The sequence below is a fragment of the Castor canadensis genome, chromosome X (genome assembly GCF_047511655.1).
Source record: "Castor canadensis chromosome X, mCasCan1.hap1v2, whole genome shotgun sequence".
Classification (NCBI taxonomy): domain Eukaryota; kingdom Metazoa; phylum Chordata; class Mammalia; order Rodentia; family Castoridae; genus Castor; species Castor canadensis.
In genome coordinates this window covers 18712904-18729790 of record NC_133405.1, presented here as the reverse complement: position 1 = coordinate 18729790, position 16887 = coordinate 18712904, and the positions used below count along the sequence as shown (strand labels likewise).

The 16887-nt window shown below is 36.3% G+C and overlaps 1 protein-coding gene across 6 annotated transcripts; it reads left to right on the top strand.

Annotated features, from left to right (window-relative positions):
• The first annotated feature begins 1639 nt into the window (after nt 1-1639).
• LOC141419914 (uncharacterized) lies at nt 1640-15449 on the top strand. Of its 6 annotated transcripts, none has more exons than XR_012444645.1 (9): nt 1640-8501; nt 9017-9185; nt 10538-10797; nt 10955-11088; nt 11210-11510; nt 12843-12978; nt 13320-13422; nt 14366-14499; nt 15018-15156. XR_012444645.1 is itself a non-coding variant. In XM_074064315.1 (9 exons), the coding sequence occupies exons 1-9, from the start codon at nt 1640-1642 to the stop codon at nt 15288-15290; spliced, it is 8304 nt and encodes a 2767-aa protein (XP_073920416.1). In that variant the 3' UTR covers nt 15291-15449. The 6 variants fall into 6 exon arrangements, 4 of the variants coding, with proteins under 4 accessions (XP_073920416.1, XP_073920415.1, XP_073920417.1 ...); XM_074064315.1 differs by having other exon boundaries at nt 9017-9076; nt 10642-10797; nt 13320-13567; nt 15018-15449; XM_074064314.1 differs by having other exon boundaries at nt 13320-13567; nt 15018-15449.
• Nucleotides 15450-16887: the final 1438 nt, after the last annotated feature.

Below are 16887 nucleotides of genomic sequence, written 5' to 3'. Positions count from 1 at the left end.
TGTAGTTGAAACAGTAAACACTGGTGCTAATTTAGGAAACTATCAAATGCATTCATGGGTTCCTTTACTAGTTAACAAGATTGAATTATGGACACAGACCTCACTCAATGAAGTTGGAAACCCATATACTACAGTAATCCATACTTTGGAACCATGGTTTCAGCCAGTGTTGGATATACTGGGATCCCAAGAAACTGTAGAAAAAACAGATATACACTGGATTTTCCCTGAATCTAAATCAAATCTGATATCCTATATATTCAATATGCCTTTATCTTTGGCTTTATCTAAAGGTGATTCTACTAGACATTGGACCCAATATGAAGACAGTAAGATGAGACCATCAAGCCAAATGGATTGTATTGATACACTGAGTGGGCATGTGGCTACTATCTTCAAATACCAAATGAAAACTAAAGATACAGTATGGTCCTTGAGCCATTCAATTGCTAATGTGATTGAGTCCTTCATTCAGTCTAAAGGTGCTATGAGCAGACCTTGGACTCAGCCTGAATCAGACATTGTCCAAACCTGGACCTATTCAGAAACCCAGTTTGGAAAACCCTTAACTCAGCTGAAAGCTGATAAACTCAAACCTTGGATAGAGACTAAACCTGAAAAAGTAAGACCCTCGATTCAGCATAGATTTCAAATAGGCAGCCCTAGAACCCAGGATGAGAAAAGTAAAAACAAACATTGGTTGAAGCCCAAAGCAGGAACCATTAGGTCCTGGTCCCAAAATGAAATTGAAACAGTCATACTATGGAGCCAACCTGAATTTAGTACAGCTAGATACTTGTTCTGGTCTAAGTCTGATCACACAGGACTGAGGACAAAAACAGACTTTAAAACTCCCAGACATTTTATCCATCCTGAAGTTTATATAGTCAGAACAGGGATTCAGTCTGAAGGTAGAAGTATCCAAGCATGGAAAAAGTCTGAAGCATTTACATTCAGGCCATGGATGCAGTCTAAGGTTAATACAGTTACACCATGGACAACACCAGAAGTTAATAATGTCAGAGCTTGGTTTCAGACACCAACTAATATAATTAGGACCTGGAATCAACTTGAGTCTCAAACAAACCATTCTTGGTCTGAGACTACAGCTGGTAGAATCTTAAATTGGTACTGCACACAAATGGATATGTTTAAAAAGAGGAAGAAAAATGAATTTCAAAAAGTGTACTCTTGGACCCAACGTACTATACCTAGAATTTGGACTCAAACTCAGGATGGCACTGTCAGACTTTGGTTGCATACTCATATGGTAACAGTCTCTCAAACATCTAACAATTGGATACAGTCTGAAATTGAAATAGTCAGTCCCTGGACCCAATTTATGGCTGATAAGTTAAAAGGCTGGATACAACATAGCAGCTATACAACCAATACCTTAAAGAAGCTTGATGTTGATGTATCTGAATCTAGGGTACAAAATGAAGACAGTACAGTAAAACAATGGACACAGCCTGAGCCTCCAGAAATAAATTCCTGGACACACTCTGAAACTAACACAGTCATATCATGGACTCAGGCTGAAACTCCAATAATAAGTAATTGGACAATTACAACATAGATAAAGTTTCATTTTCAAGAACTAAAGGCATGGACACAATATAAAACTGGTATATCCGTAATGTCAACCCAGTTTGTATCTCCAATACTACATCCCTGGACATTATCTGAAATTGATACTTTCACACCTTGGACCTCAGCTGAGTCTCCAATATTAATTCCATTTTTAGAGCTTATAGTTGATACTGTGACAACATGGACCCAGAATAAATCAGCAATATATGCTTGGACCAAAAATGTAGTTGATACTGTCACATTGTGGGCCCAAGCTGAACTTTCAGAAATTAGTCCCTCAACAAAAACTGTAAGTAATATGGCCATGCTGTGGTTGAAGACAAAATATCCAGCAGTAAATACATGGGCTGTCTCTGAATTTGATTCAGTGTCATTGTGGACCCAGGTTGCTTCTCTATCAATACATCCCTTGGTATGGTTTGAAACTGGAACAGTCCCCCTGTGGAATGAAACTAAGTCTGCATTAAATCCCAGGAAACAGTTTGAAACTGATACAGTCACGCAATGGACTTATACTAAATCACCAGCAACTTCACGGGCACATCTGTTATCTGAAACAAAAATAATTTTTACCAAGGCTGAATCTCAATCATCAAACCTCTGGATACAAGGTGAATCTGATGTAGTCAAAACATGGATTCAGGATAAAACTCAAGGAATAAATCCTTGGACTGCACCATGGATTCAGCAAGAAGTTCAAGAAATACATCTCTGGTCAGAGACTGTATCTGATATAGATGCTATGTGGACTAATAAAACATTTGAATTTCCAAAAGGAAATCCCAGGTCACAATCTACAACTGTCACAATATGGACATTAGATGAATTTCCAGTAGTAAATCAATGGGTTCACACACTAGAAGATGTAGAAAAACTGTGGTCCAAAGATGAATTTCCAGTACTAAGTCCTTTAACAAAGACAATGAGCAATAGCTTTACACTATGGTCTCAGGGAGAGTCTCCAACAATAAATCTATGGAGTGTATCTATGTCAGATACAATTAAACTATGGACTGATATTGTAATTCAAACAGTAGAGTTTTGGACAAAGGCTGTAGCTCCTACAGTCACAGTATGGCTCCAGAGTGATTCTCCATCAGGACCTCTATCTGATACAGTCACACTGCCATGGGCTCAGGCTGAATATCCACCAACAAACTTGTGGACACAAACTAGAGCTGATAGAGTCACAACACAATGGCTGCAGGCTGAATATTCTCCATGTAGTCTATGGAGTAAGCATGGAACTGAAATAATAACAGCATCATGGCTTCAGACTGAGTCTTCACCAGAACATTTATGTATACTCCCACAGCGGCCCCAGGCTTTTAAATCTTTAGCAGGAAATCCATTGCCAGAGCCTTTGTCTGACAAAGTCATACCTTTCAGGTCCCACACTGAATCTTCCTCAGTAAATCTATGGCCACGGATGGTATCTGATATAATCACACCACTATGGTTTCGGAGTGAACCTGTATCTAGAAATCTGTGGTCAGAATCTGTAACTGATACAATCACACCATCAAAGCTTCTTCTAGAATCTCCACCAGTAAGTGTAAGGACAGTGCCTTTATCAAATAGAATAAAACCACCTTGGTTCCAGGCTGAATTAAAAGGAGTACATCTATGGACAATACTTGTATCTGATACAGTAACAGTACTGTGGACTCAGGCTGAATATCCAGGAAGAATTTCCTGGACAGAACTTATTGCTGATATATTCACAACATGGACTCAGTCTGAATTTCTAACAGTAAACTCCGGGATTCAATCTGTCTCTTCTGCATTCACACCGTGGCACCAGGCTGAGTCTCCAACAGTAAGACATTGGACACAACTAACATCTGATTCAGTTTTAGTGTGGAACCAATCTGCTGCATCTACACTAAATCACTGGACACAGTCTAAAACTGATACATTTACAGAGTGGACAAATAGTCAATTCACAAACGTCAAGCATCCAACAGAAGCTGTATCTAATATATTGAATCAAGCTGAAATTGCAAAAACAAATTCCTGGACAAAACTTGAAACTGATACTGTGTTACAGGTGGCTCAGGCTAATTCTGAAATCATCAATCCATGGATACAAGCAATAGATAATACAGTAACACCATTGGTTCAGGGTGTTTCTTTAGCAAAAAGTCCTTGGACACAGTTTGAATCTGATATAATCACAACGTGGACTCAGACCCTAATACCAGCTGTAAATCCATTGACGATGACTGTAACTGGTAGAGATACCCTGTGGAGCCTAGCTGAAATTATGTCAGTAAATTCTCAGGTACAATCTGCAACAGAAATATTCACACAATTGATTCAAAACCAAACTATTGCAGCAAATGTCTTGACACACTCTATATTTAATCAAGTCATTCTTTTTAACAAGGCGGTTAGCCCAACAACAAATCACTGGACAAAGCCTGAAGCTAATACAATAGCAATGTGGACACTGGCTAAGTCTCAGAAACAAAAGGCCTGGACAGAAGTTAACTATGAAATAGTCTCATCATGGAATCCAGGTGAATTCTCAGAAGTAAAGATTTGGACACTGCCAGAGGCTGGTATATTCAAGCATCAAGCTGCATCTAAAATTCCTATGATAGAGGATACAGCTAAAATTGTCAAACAGTGGACACAAGCTGAATTTCCAGCAGTAAATACTTGGGCAGAGTCAGTAGTTGATATAATTACAACATGGACACAGACAGAATCTTTAGCAACAAATCTTTACACATTTCTACTTGATAAAGTCACACTAAAGACACAGACTAAATCTCCATTAATAAATACTTTGAACCAAGAAGAAACTATAACTGTCAAATCCAAGATACAGACTGAATCTCCAAAAGTAAATATCCAATCAGAATTTAAGACTCCATTTATATCTCCTTGGGTTGAGTCTGAACCTGGGGAAGGCACACCATGCATTCATGTGGAAGAACAATGGACAGATCCTGTAACTGAAACAGTCAAATTGTGCATACAAGTTATTTCTACAACATTTAATTCCTTCTTAAGAATGGGAAATATAGCAACTGCATGGTTTAAGGCTGAATCTCCACAAATAAACCCATGGAAGAGTGCTAAAGCATCAGAAGTCATACACAGGATACAGTCTGAATCTTCACCGGTAGAATCCTTGAAAGAAGCTCAAATAGCTAAAGTCAGACCCTGGACCCAGGTTGAATATTCAACATTATCTCCCTGCATAGACAACAGAGATTTGAAAGTAATATCCTGGATAAAGACTGAATATCACCCAATAAATACCTGGTCAGAAGTTACATCTTCAAACACCATACCCTGGACCCAGGTTGAATTTCCACAAGTAGATCCCTTTCCAGTGCCCAAGGATTCAAAATTCATACCTTGGACCCAGGCTGAATCTCTACCAGAATATTCCTGGATAAGGGCAACAATTTCAAAAGAATCCTGGATCCAGAGGGAAGCCCCACAAGGAAACCCCTGGACAAAGGCCACATCTTCAGTAGCCATACACTGGACTCAGGATGAATCTGAATCAGTAGATCCATGGATACAACCTATACAGGTTACATATTCAACAGTAAATACCCGGGCACAGCCCTCATTTAATACTATCATATTACGGACCCATTCTGAATATCCAGCAGTAACCTGGATAAAGTCTATATCTGAAACACTTGCACCATTGATACAGGATGAATTTCAAATATTAGATCCTTGGGTACAATCTGTATCTGAAAAAGTGATGTCCTGGACTCAGGCTACACCTACATCAGAAGAGCTTTGGAAAGAAGTTGTATTTCCTACAATTGCCCCATGGAAACAGAGTGTGTCTCCATCAGTAATTACCTCCACACAATCTGTATTTGAGGTAATCACCTCATGGACCATGGCTAAATTTCCAGCAGTAATTACCTGGATGCAGGCAGGTCCTGATGCACTCATGTCATGGACCCAGAATGAATCTCTAGAAATCAAGACATGGGTAGAGGACACAATTTCCACAATTGAACAGAGAACCAAAGCTGAATATTCATCTTTAAATCTAGAGACACAGATTATAACTTTCAAAATCACAATGGGGATATTAAATGAATCTACATCAACGAAATCAGGGTCAAAGGCTATAGCTTCCAAAATCACAACAGACATCCAGGCTGAGATTTTAGCAGTCAAAACCTGGGCAGAACCTGCAGCTTCAATAGCCACAACTTTTAAGCAGACTGCCTCTTCCACTGTAAACTTTTATGTACAGATTGGAACTGACAAAGGCACAATTTCAACAATTCTTGAAACTGAAGCCAAGAAATCTTGGCTATTGCCAGAAGTTAACACATTCAGAATGTCAGTGCAACATCAGACAGATAATACCAAACCCTTGGTTCAATCTGAAAATCAAGCATCTCTTCTGTGGACACATTCTGAACTTGAAAACAGTAGTCCATGGACCTTACCTGAATTTGGAACAATCTTATCCTGGATAGTACCTGTGCATGTAGCAGCCATATCTTTGCCACAGCCTGACTCTTATATTAGCAAAGCTTCATTTAAAATTCAGGCAGAAAAACCATGGATTCAAACAACCTTTCAAACACTCACTACTTTCACATCATTTAGTGACAAAGTACAGCTCCAGGCCACACATAAAATCGCTACAGTCATGCCATGGATCCAGTTCAAAATAGGCACATTAGACTACTGGACCCAGTCAGAATATACAGTAAAATTGTGGACTATTTTTGAAACTGGTACAATAAGACCATGGATCCAAAGTGAAACAAACACAGTCAACCCCTGGACCCAACCTAAAACTAGTACAATCAGAGCATTGACACAGGCTGAATCTCAACAAGTTAGGTGCTTGTCTTTGCCAGTACCTGAAACAGTGACACTATTGTCACAAGCTGAAATGGAAGCAGCAAAACACTTGACCATGTCTGATATGAATACTGTTGCACCATGGACCCTAACTCAAAATGATACAATAAAGCAAATGACTCAAATTGAATCTAAAAAAGTTCTTTCTTGGTTTCAGCCAGAAAGGACAATAGCCCATCCCTGGATCCACCTTGAAACTAATATAGTCAGACCTGGATACAATTCTGAAGGCAATGCTGTCCAAACAAGAATCACTACTGAAACCAATACAGTCAGATTCTGGACCTCTTCTGAAATAAAACTTTGGACCCAGTCTGAATCTCAAGCAGTAAGTATGTGGCCTGAAGATAGCAGAGCCACACTTTGGTCTCTAACTCAGAATGATACCATTACATCTTGGTTCCAATTAGAATCTCAAAGGATACTTTCTTGGGCCCAGTTTGAAGGTGGTATAACCAACCCTTGGACTCAGCAGGAAACTGCTACAACTAAACTATGGACCCAATTTGGAACTTTAAAAATTCTTTCCTGGACCCCACCTGATACAATAATATACTGGTTCCATACTCAGATAGATTCAATCACACCCATGAGCCAGCCTCAAACTCAAAAATTCCAAAGTTGGATGCAGACTATAACTCAAGTACGAAAAATTTCACCTGTGACTGAAGTTGGTACAGTAATACCTTGGTTACAGTTTCAAAGTAACACAGTTAGATCCTGGATTCAACTTTATTCCCAAACAGTGAGTCTTGGGACCCATACTGAAGTTGGTATAATTGGGCACTGGACTCAGAAAAGAATTGCTACAGATAACCTTGGGACCAACTCTGAAACTCAAGCAACCAGACCCTGGGACAAGCAGGAAGCTAACACAGTCAGAACTAGGTTCTACCTTCAAGTAAAAACTGTCAGACTGCAGACTTATTCAGAATTCGGTACGTTCAGTACTTTCATCCGATCTGAAATTGGCACAATTCATCATGATTCTTTTATGATCCAGTCAAAAACCCAAGAAGTCAGACCCTGGACCCAGTCTGAAATTGTTATGACTAGATACTGGGTTTTGTCTCAAGTAGTTAAACCACAGACAATGCTAAAAGGAGGAACATTTACACCCTGGATCCAGTCTGAAACTCAACCAGCCACACCATGGACCAAGCCTCAAGTTAATATAACATTCTTTTCTATTCCTGTATCTGATAAATTCAGAACCTGGATCCAACCTAAAACAAAGCTACTGCATTACAAAGCTGACAAAATTGTGTCACTGATTTCTCCTGAGACTGGAACAATTGGAAAAACTCTGCTAATTGATCATTTGGATAACAAGTCTAAGCTTGTAACATTTTTACCTGTTGAGACTATTTCTACCGCACATCAGTATTTTATAACTTTGTCAACAGAGATAAGTACCATAGAAAGAAAAATTAAAAGCAGTTATCTCCAGCCAAGCCAGCTCACAAGCATTTTCCTTCTTACCCTGTCGAGCAAGTGGTTTCCTAGTATAATTGGTCACAAGAACTTTGGCAGCATATTAGAAATTATTGACACAAAAGGAAGCCTTGATGTCCTTTCTGTCTCTCTTAGTTATCTTTCCCCAGGCTTTTCCTTCCTTGTTTCTTGTTCTCTTACATATCCATGTACATTGTTCCCTTCCTGTTTAGTCTTTTCTTCTTGTCCTTATCTTTCACACTGTGTTTTCCCATCTTGCTTCAACTTTTCTTCTCTGGCCTTCTCTCCTGTGCTTTTGCCCTCAACCTCTTCTGATAGTCAGCTCCAGGAACTGTCTTTCTCAAAGTTTATTGAAGATACTATTTTTTCTCACACTTTCTCATCCCTGCATGCTCCTCCAGCAATAAGTTTAACAAAAGAGTTTCCCCTGATGCCTGGATCTCTATCTGGACCCAACTATAAGCATCAGTCTGGACAACAGCCTCTCAATGTTTCCCTGGCTGAGTGTCGCCTAGGTATGATTTGGAAAGACAATCTCCAGGCTCTCTGGCTCTTCAAGACAGCTGTTGTTTCTCACGAGACCACAGGCAAGTTAAATATAGTCATCTGTTTGACTTACTACCTTAGATAAAGAGTCTTTTTGAAGCCGGCAACCAAAATTTCTGAGTAGATCACAAAAGGTTTTCATAGATTTTTGTAGGATTAAATTGAAGATATTTTTCTGAACCAATAGTTAAGAGATCTCTAAATATTGAGAGATTAATACCTTATTTTTCCAGTAAGGGCTTATGACTTAAGTTTTATAAGTACCACTCCTTTCAGAGCATAATATTTCAAAAATATCTGATTGCTTAAATAGATTCTATTATTCTCCTTGAGGAATGAACAGAACAAGTCAAATTATCTTTATCAGGAGAAGTATACAGATACCCTCTGTTACTATACCTAAGTTTATTGTGAATTAGGAAAATAATCCCAAGCACTTCCTCAAAGTTCAGGACATCAAATTTTCAAACTCGTTCCTAAAATAGAAAGTCAGGAAATTCAATGAAGAGGATAATAATACTAACTTTACTCTGTTATACATGTGGATTCATTCTAGAGTGTGGATTACGCCCTGGCCTTGTCTCCCGTTGTCCCAATTGCTGGGAGGCAGAAACAGGTGAATTTCCCTGGATGGTTTCTATGCATCTCTCTTTCTCCCATTTTTGTGCTGGCTCTATTTTGAATGAACAGTGGATTCTTACCTCAGCAAGATGTGCCAATTTCATGTAAGTCTGGGTAAGCCATCTCAAGGTTAATGTATCATAATAAAGTGATGAAAAATTTATGATTTTTTAATGGATACATTTCTTTGAACAAACTAGATGTTCTTTATTTATATAATCAAATTTGATGAGTCTCCTTTTCTATAGAAATGATTGAATTGTTTTCTTAACAACCATTTCCTATTTTATTCTTTTTTCCTCATATACCACTAAAATTTATGTTAATATGTTTCTTGGGGTTAATTTTAGTACCCAAATAAAAAACATTGTGAATTGTAAAATTATGTCTTGCTTTTATATAATTTCACCTATATAGAAGATGGAAAGCATGCTATACCTTTAAAGCATGCTATAACCTTAAATTATAACCTATACTTACACATATTACTTTTTGATTTTATAAAGAGGCAAAAGCAACATGGATTCAGTAGAAATCATACTTTATATTTTGAACTTTGAATATTTAGTACGTATTATGATATTCTGTTATGATACTAGTCAGTAGTAGTGAGTGGTAGCTCCCAGTAGGCCATGCAATCACATAGTCATTATGACAAGCATCTGTGTTACCCACTGTGTTGCTAAGCTATGCATGTTAACAACCACTGCTGTTAATTAAGTTTGGTGTATGACAGTACTTTCAACTTACAATGTTTTCAACTTAAGATTGGTTTATCAGAATGTAACCTCATAACCAGTGGATAGGCATCTTATTAGAGTTTCTGTTTAGCTTTTTATAACTCCAGATATGCTGTCCTAAAAATTCAATTTGTCGATCTATATTTTGATACTATTTAGCTCAAAAGATTTCTGGCAAACATTTTATTTCCTTATTTTAACATACTGAAGTAGAACCATTAATATAGATAAGAGAAACAGGGCTCATGTAGAAAAAGTGGTCGAACTCTCACATGTTATGTGAGATATTTCAGTTCCTAATTTTCAAAATTCTTATGAGTAAGTATTAAGCACTATAAATATTAGGGAGTACAATAGTGTAGGTTAATACTTTTTAATAAGGATACTGACAAAGTAATTTACTTCTCATTTCTTTTTTTGATGGTATTGGGATTTGAACTCAAGGCCTCATTCTTGCTAGGCAGGTACTCTACCACTTGAGCTACACTCCACCAATACTTTACTTTTCATTTCTGAAGACGTTCATGCCTACTGAGCCTAGGGATGACCTAATATCATTAATAATGTCCTAGTGTTAAATACATGTGCTGACTGAATAGGGAATAGGAATAGTATTTTGGTGCTTACATGGACCCTATCTGATTCATATGATCTAAGGGTTTTTTTCCACATTGAAATTTAGAAATAATAATATTTCTAATGAATTTTCCTTCCAGAAAAAGCTCAGAAGCTCTGGCCTTGGTCCAAGTGGGTCTTATTGATCTACAGGATCCTACCCAAGCTCAGACTGTTGGTATTCATCGTGCTCTGCCCTACTTAGGACCCAAAGGACCTCTTGGACCTGGGCTAATCTTTCTGAAGCAGCCACTACATTTTCAACCCCTGGTTCTTCCTACTTGTCTGGAGGAAAGTTTGGAGCAAGAGAAGAATATACAACTGTATGACTGCTGGTTACCCAGCTGGTCCCTCATGAGAGGTGAATAATGAAAAAGGCACTGGATTAGAATGGAATGATATGTTTGGAAAAATAGTAATATCCTTTCTTGAGTAACTGAGCATTTATTATATTTCTCTAATCTAGTCTAAAGCAAATCAACAAAATTCACAAACATTTCTTCTCTGTTTTCCATCAGGAAGTCCTGGAATTTTGCAAAAAAGGCACCTAAACATCCTGCAAGCCAGCACTTGTGCCCAGTTTTGGCCCAAGCTGAATGAATTTACTTTCTGTGTGGAGGCCAAGAAAGCTATGGGGGAGGCTGGCTGTAAGGTGACAATTAAAGGGAATGTGAAAGTCAGAAATAAAAAGGATTATCCTCCAACACCAAGATACCTCCTACCATCCTTCAGATAATCAATTGATACTCTGTTCTGTTCCCTCTTTCTTACAGGGTGACTTGGGGGCACCTTTGGTGTGCCATATACAACAAAAGGATACATGGGTACAGGTGGGAATCTTGAGTCACTTTGATGAACATTGCACAAAGCCCTATGTCTTCAGCCAAGTGAGCCCTTTCATTTTCTGGATTCAGGGAGTTACATGGCTCAGCCATGCACCATGGTCCCAACAAGGACTCATAACTACCTCTGCTTCCATCTCCCTTTCAGTCTCTCCTGCTAGGAATGCTTCAGTTTTAACCTCTACAACTGCTTCTATTCGACCCCACTTCATTTCTCTGCCACAACCTCAGAGTAAGGCCCAATAAAATTATAGTAAGAGAAGTATAAGAAGGAAATTAACAAGGGATTGGAAATACAAAAGAGTGAAAGGAGAAGAGAAAACTCTTTTCTTGAGAAATGCATATTTTTTAAATTTATGAAATCTTTGGAGTGATTTATTTATCGGTCTAAAAAGAAACGTCATAATTAACAATATTGTTTAACTTTCATAATGTTATAGAATATAGATGCCAGTGGTTATTAATATAATTGTCTTGATTGATTACTCTGACATGTAGAATATTGCAATAACTTATCAACTTCTCGGGAGCAAAAAAGAGTAGGGCTAACAATGATACTCAAAAACTTATTCTTCTAACAGAGAGTACTCTACTACTATATAGCACCTTGTGTATATGTTACAATAATTTTTTATTAAAGACGTTTTGTTTTGTTGTCAGTGATAAATAGTGATTTGTAGGCTCTTGTGTGCATTTATTTTACATTAGGGTTATTATCTTTCTTCTTCCCTTGACTATTCTGAAACCTATCACAATATCATCAATGACTATTTCTCATTGTTTACTTGATCTTACTGCCTTTGAAAAATATTTCAGTCCCAGAATCTGTGTTTTAATCTACTTAATAAGTATTTACTAGCTATCTCAAGTTGCCATATTATAGTGAATAATGATTTTTAAGAATAAGTGAGGCCATATCATCTCTTTGGTGATATACTTCAAATCCTTTCTCACACAGATGAAGAAATCTACAATGAGGATCTTATTTATGATTTTACCTTCATCTTTATCACTTTATTCTTTTTATAGTCAGATTGTTTTCATAAATTTTCTTTTTATCTAGGATTCATTAATAGTACAAGAGGATTTCAAGTGAAAATTCCATATATGCATACATTATATTTTGGTCAAGTTCTCTGTACCCCCTTCTACTGCATATGAGTGAAAATGTGATACTTGGCTTTTTGAGCAGGGCTTATTTCACTAAATGTGATGAGCCCTAGTTCTACCCATTCCCACAAATAGCATAATTTCATTCTTTCCTATGGAGCAGCAATCTTTCATTGTATATATATTCCCACTTATTGACTAGAGACAATTTAAAATTGCTCTATAAATAAACAATGGGTATAGAAAGATAAGAGGAACTTTTTTTCAGGGAAATATCATAGCTGCAAAAGATACAGAAGCTCATGTTTCTAAGTCAGATTTTAAAATGTCAATGTGTTTTAAAGGGATTGAAACATTTAAAATTAGAAAGCTATAACATTCTATGAAATTTATTCTTACTGGCTTTTTTTTGCTTCTTTTTTTTTTCATTTGTTGGTTGTTTGTTTTTGCTCAGTTTTGGCAGATCGTATTTCTCTGCGATATACTATGCCTTGGCAGGCTATGATCATCAGTTGTGGCAGTCAAATCTGCAGTGGCTCCATAATTAGCAGCTCTTGGGTTCTCACTGCTGCCCATTGTGTCAGGAACATGTAAGTTTATGTCCTGCTTCTTCAAATACTATATAATCCATTACCACCAAGTCAGTTTGTTTAAGCCTTCTTTGGGCAAATTTTGCTTTCTTTGTCCCAAAATCACCTCTTAGGTCCATTACTTATTTGTTTCAGGCAAACATTGAGTTGATTTAACATGTACCTCTATTAGTATTTTCTTCCGAAATCCTATTTCCCAAGTACTAACTTCTTGGTATCTTGATTTCTGTGGAGGTGAAATGCAAGGCTCATGTACCATATCTTAAAAAGACAAATGTGGTTTTTAAGAGTACAGGTTCTGTAGTGAATCCATTTTAAGTAATCTCTATGTATCCACATAGGAATCCAGAAGACACTATAGCGATACTGGGCCTTAGGCATCCTGGGGCACCTCTGAGAGTTGTTAAAGTAACTACTATCCTACTTCATGAGAGATTCCGGTTGGTGAGTGGAGCAGCAAGAAATGATCTAGCTTTGGTACTCCTTCAAGAGGGCCAAAATTCCATTCAGATGTTAGCACCATTGGGGCACTTGAAGAATCTAAATAGCTCAGAATGTTGGCTTTCTGGGCCAAGAATTCTTAAACCAGGTTAGTGATTGTTTTGCTCATTAGGAGAGTAGCTTTAAAAAAATAAAGATTATACTTTTAACTTAAAGTTTAAGAAGTCTCACAACAATTGTGCATATACCTAATTTTAGGACCTTAATTCAGATTAGAAACCTATTTGTACATGTATTTTTATTTCATTCAATGATTGTTTTGATGATGACTCAATAGGATTTTAAGGATATCGTAAGAGGAAGTTTATATGAACATTCAAATGTTGTAAATAAAACAGGGATGATTAGGTTCCAAACTCTTCTAACTTTGGAAAAAAGTTCTGTTTTGTTTTGGCATGTTTAGGAAATTGAATATTCACTTGAATTGGAATTTGGAGGGCTTTTTATTTGGGGGCGTTTGCTATATTAGGTTGAACTCAGGGCATTCACTGTGAGCCACTCTACCAGCCCTATTTTTATAAAGGGTTTTTTGAGATAGGGTCTTGTGAACTATTTACCTGGGCTGGGTTTGAACCACAATCCTGATCTCTGCCTCCTGGGTAGCTAGGATTACAGACGTGAGCTATCAACACCCAGCTGATTTATAAATCAAAATATACAACTTAATTTTCAGGAAATGAAATTTAAAAGTAATTATATTTGCTAAAATGACTCAAAAGAAATGTAAAATGAATGGAATGACTTGAGGGTAAGAAGCTAATGGTAGTGATAAGAAAATCAACAGAACTTCTTAGCATAATAACTTAGAGGTACACGTTTAAATCATCTTCTTGGCTGCTTCACTGTAACCTATATATTTAACTATTTGTATATTCTATTTTCCTAGGAGAGACAGATGAGAACCCAGAAATATTACAGATGCAGGTTATGGGAGCTTCAAGCTGTGCCTACCTCTACCCAGACATAGGCAGTTCTATTGTTTGCTTCATTACTCAGGCCAAAGGCTATGACACAAATATGGTGAGCAGATGAGGTTTATTTTCTTTCCCTTTTTTTTCAGAATCATGAAACTATAGCTTGTCCTTCTATAAAAATTTATCTTTGAATGATGAATATAAGAAAGTGAATCCTTACTCAGTAAGAGTGAACACATGTTAAATAAATTGTAGAACTTCTAAATATGCTAATAATCTATATTATATCTGACACATGCTCTTTATAATATATTCACATAAAACAACTGTTGGACATTTTTGTTATACTACCCACAAGTTAGACATTTTATATATTTTTTCTTATAATTACATTACCCTTTATCTTAAGGTTCAGTAAGTCCAACATTTTCTATTTTCTCAATTGTACAAGAGAACTGTATAGTTTAAATATCAAATATCTTATTTGTCATAATTATTTAGAACACATTTGGGATAAGAACAATATACTTAATCATCTATATTACATCTATAAGTTATAAAATCTAAGATTAAATAATAAAATAGGTTAATTAATTAAATCTGTCTCTACATTTGACTTTACAGGAGCCAGTGAGTCCAGGCAGTGCTGTTATGTGCAGACCAATATCTGGCAATGGCAAATGGAGACAGATAGGCTTCACCAGTCTCAAATCTCTAGCTACCATAGTGAGCCCACACTTCTCCTGGATTTTATCCACTTTAGCAAAAGCAGGCCATCCCTTAAACCAGGACCGTATGCCTTGGATAGAAAAACCTAAGTCCTCTGGTTTCCTTAAATATCCATCCACACTGCTACTTTCCTCAGTAATTATTATTGAAGCACAGATGTTTTTGTAGCCTAGTGACTAGAACAGGTAGTATACATCTGTTCATACTATGATAGTCAAGATACCTGAAGAATAAAGAGAAAATATTGATTTATGCCCTATAAGCTATTCCTACATATTTCTTTTAGTCTTTCCCTGCATAATAAATGACTTATGCTTACTGCCTGAATTAATGACTGTTCTTTGATTAACTATATTCATTTCAAATAAATCAAAGTTGTTATTTAACAAGAAAATGACTCCAGGTATGGGTTACCAGAAAATAAAGTTTTTACAAAGATAGGGAAATCAAACCTCAAAAAGACATTTGTAAATCTCCTAATCTACAAATTTATAATTTACAACTATTAACATACCTCATCTATTTTAAACCATCTGCATTTTCTTTTAAGACACAAAACAGTGCTTATCCCTTTAGCAATTTATAAGGACTTGATTTGGAAAACATATAATGTTCTATCCCAACAAAATAGCACCTTTAATGAATAAACATAGTTAGTTTGCATGCTGTCAATAAATAATGCACACATGAATGAATACTATGAATAGTTTTAGTTACCTGCACTCAACCATGATCATTCATAGGAAAAAACACTACATTTACATACTGTGCTATTGTGAGCAGCATGAAAAAATTTCCTGGAAACATGCTTCAACCTACCTAGGAGGCAAATTATCCTTTAATTCAGGATATATATGTGTATATGCTACTTGACCATTAGTCTCTATAGGAATTATCTCACTAACCACATCAAATCTAGTAGTATCACAATATAAATCATTCCTGTTTAATTTAATAATCACCTCAAAGAACAGACTTTAATTATACTGTATGATACTACATTTAATTATTTTATATTTTATTTAGTTATTTACAGTGCCTGATGTATTCATTACATTTTATACATATTCATGTATATAAAATAATAGAATAATATAAGCTTCACCATTAAGTACAGTTGTACATCAATGAATAGTATCAAAGTAAGTCTCCATTTTGTAAAGAAAGGAAGGTATGGTGAATAAAGATAAAGAAATGATAAAACATATTATATAACAATAAGGAAAATATGAAAATACTGAAAAATTAAACTTGTGTTTGGGAGGGAACTGATTAAAGACAGTTCCACATAAAAAAGAAGTGATGATTACAATGGGACAGAAGAGAACTTATCCAAATTAAACTGACAGATAAAAAATATATGGTAGAAATATAGGATTAAGAACACTAAATCCCACAAAGACAAACATATTAAATATAATAAAAACTAATTAGCAACTATGTCTATTCCTACAGGAATTTATGCATTTCAGTTCTCATGTAAGCCTAATAATTTAGTGAAACAAAGAAAAGAACACATTAATAAACTGTGAATTTAAAGTGGCATAATTATGATGCTAGATTTAAAATGTGCTATAGTCTTAAACTGAGGGTCTCATCAATAATGAAGAGGAAGGGTGGGAGGAAAAAAATCCACCAAATGTTCAGTCAAAAAGACTTCTGAAAGTATAGTACATTCTCACTAATGATGCCAAATATAGGGCATCATGTTTGTGTAACTGACACAACACTGTGAGTTTTCAAATTTTCTGCCCAGTACATGAGA

Bases quoted from the DNA above. Each gene is read 5' to 3' on its own strand.
- LOC141419914 (XM_074064314.1), top strand. From the start codon at position 1,640: ATGTCAACCCAGTTTGTATCTCCAATACTACATCCCTGGACATTATCT. The intron at 11,089-11,209 runs GTGACAATTAAA...TCTTTCTTACAG, and splicing joins TGGGGGAGGCTGGCTGTAAG to GGTGACTTGGGGGCACCTTT. The intron at 11,511-12,842 runs GTAAGGCCCAAT...GTTTTTGCTCAG, and splicing joins TTCTCTGCCACAACCTCAGA to TTTTGGCAGATCGTATTTCT.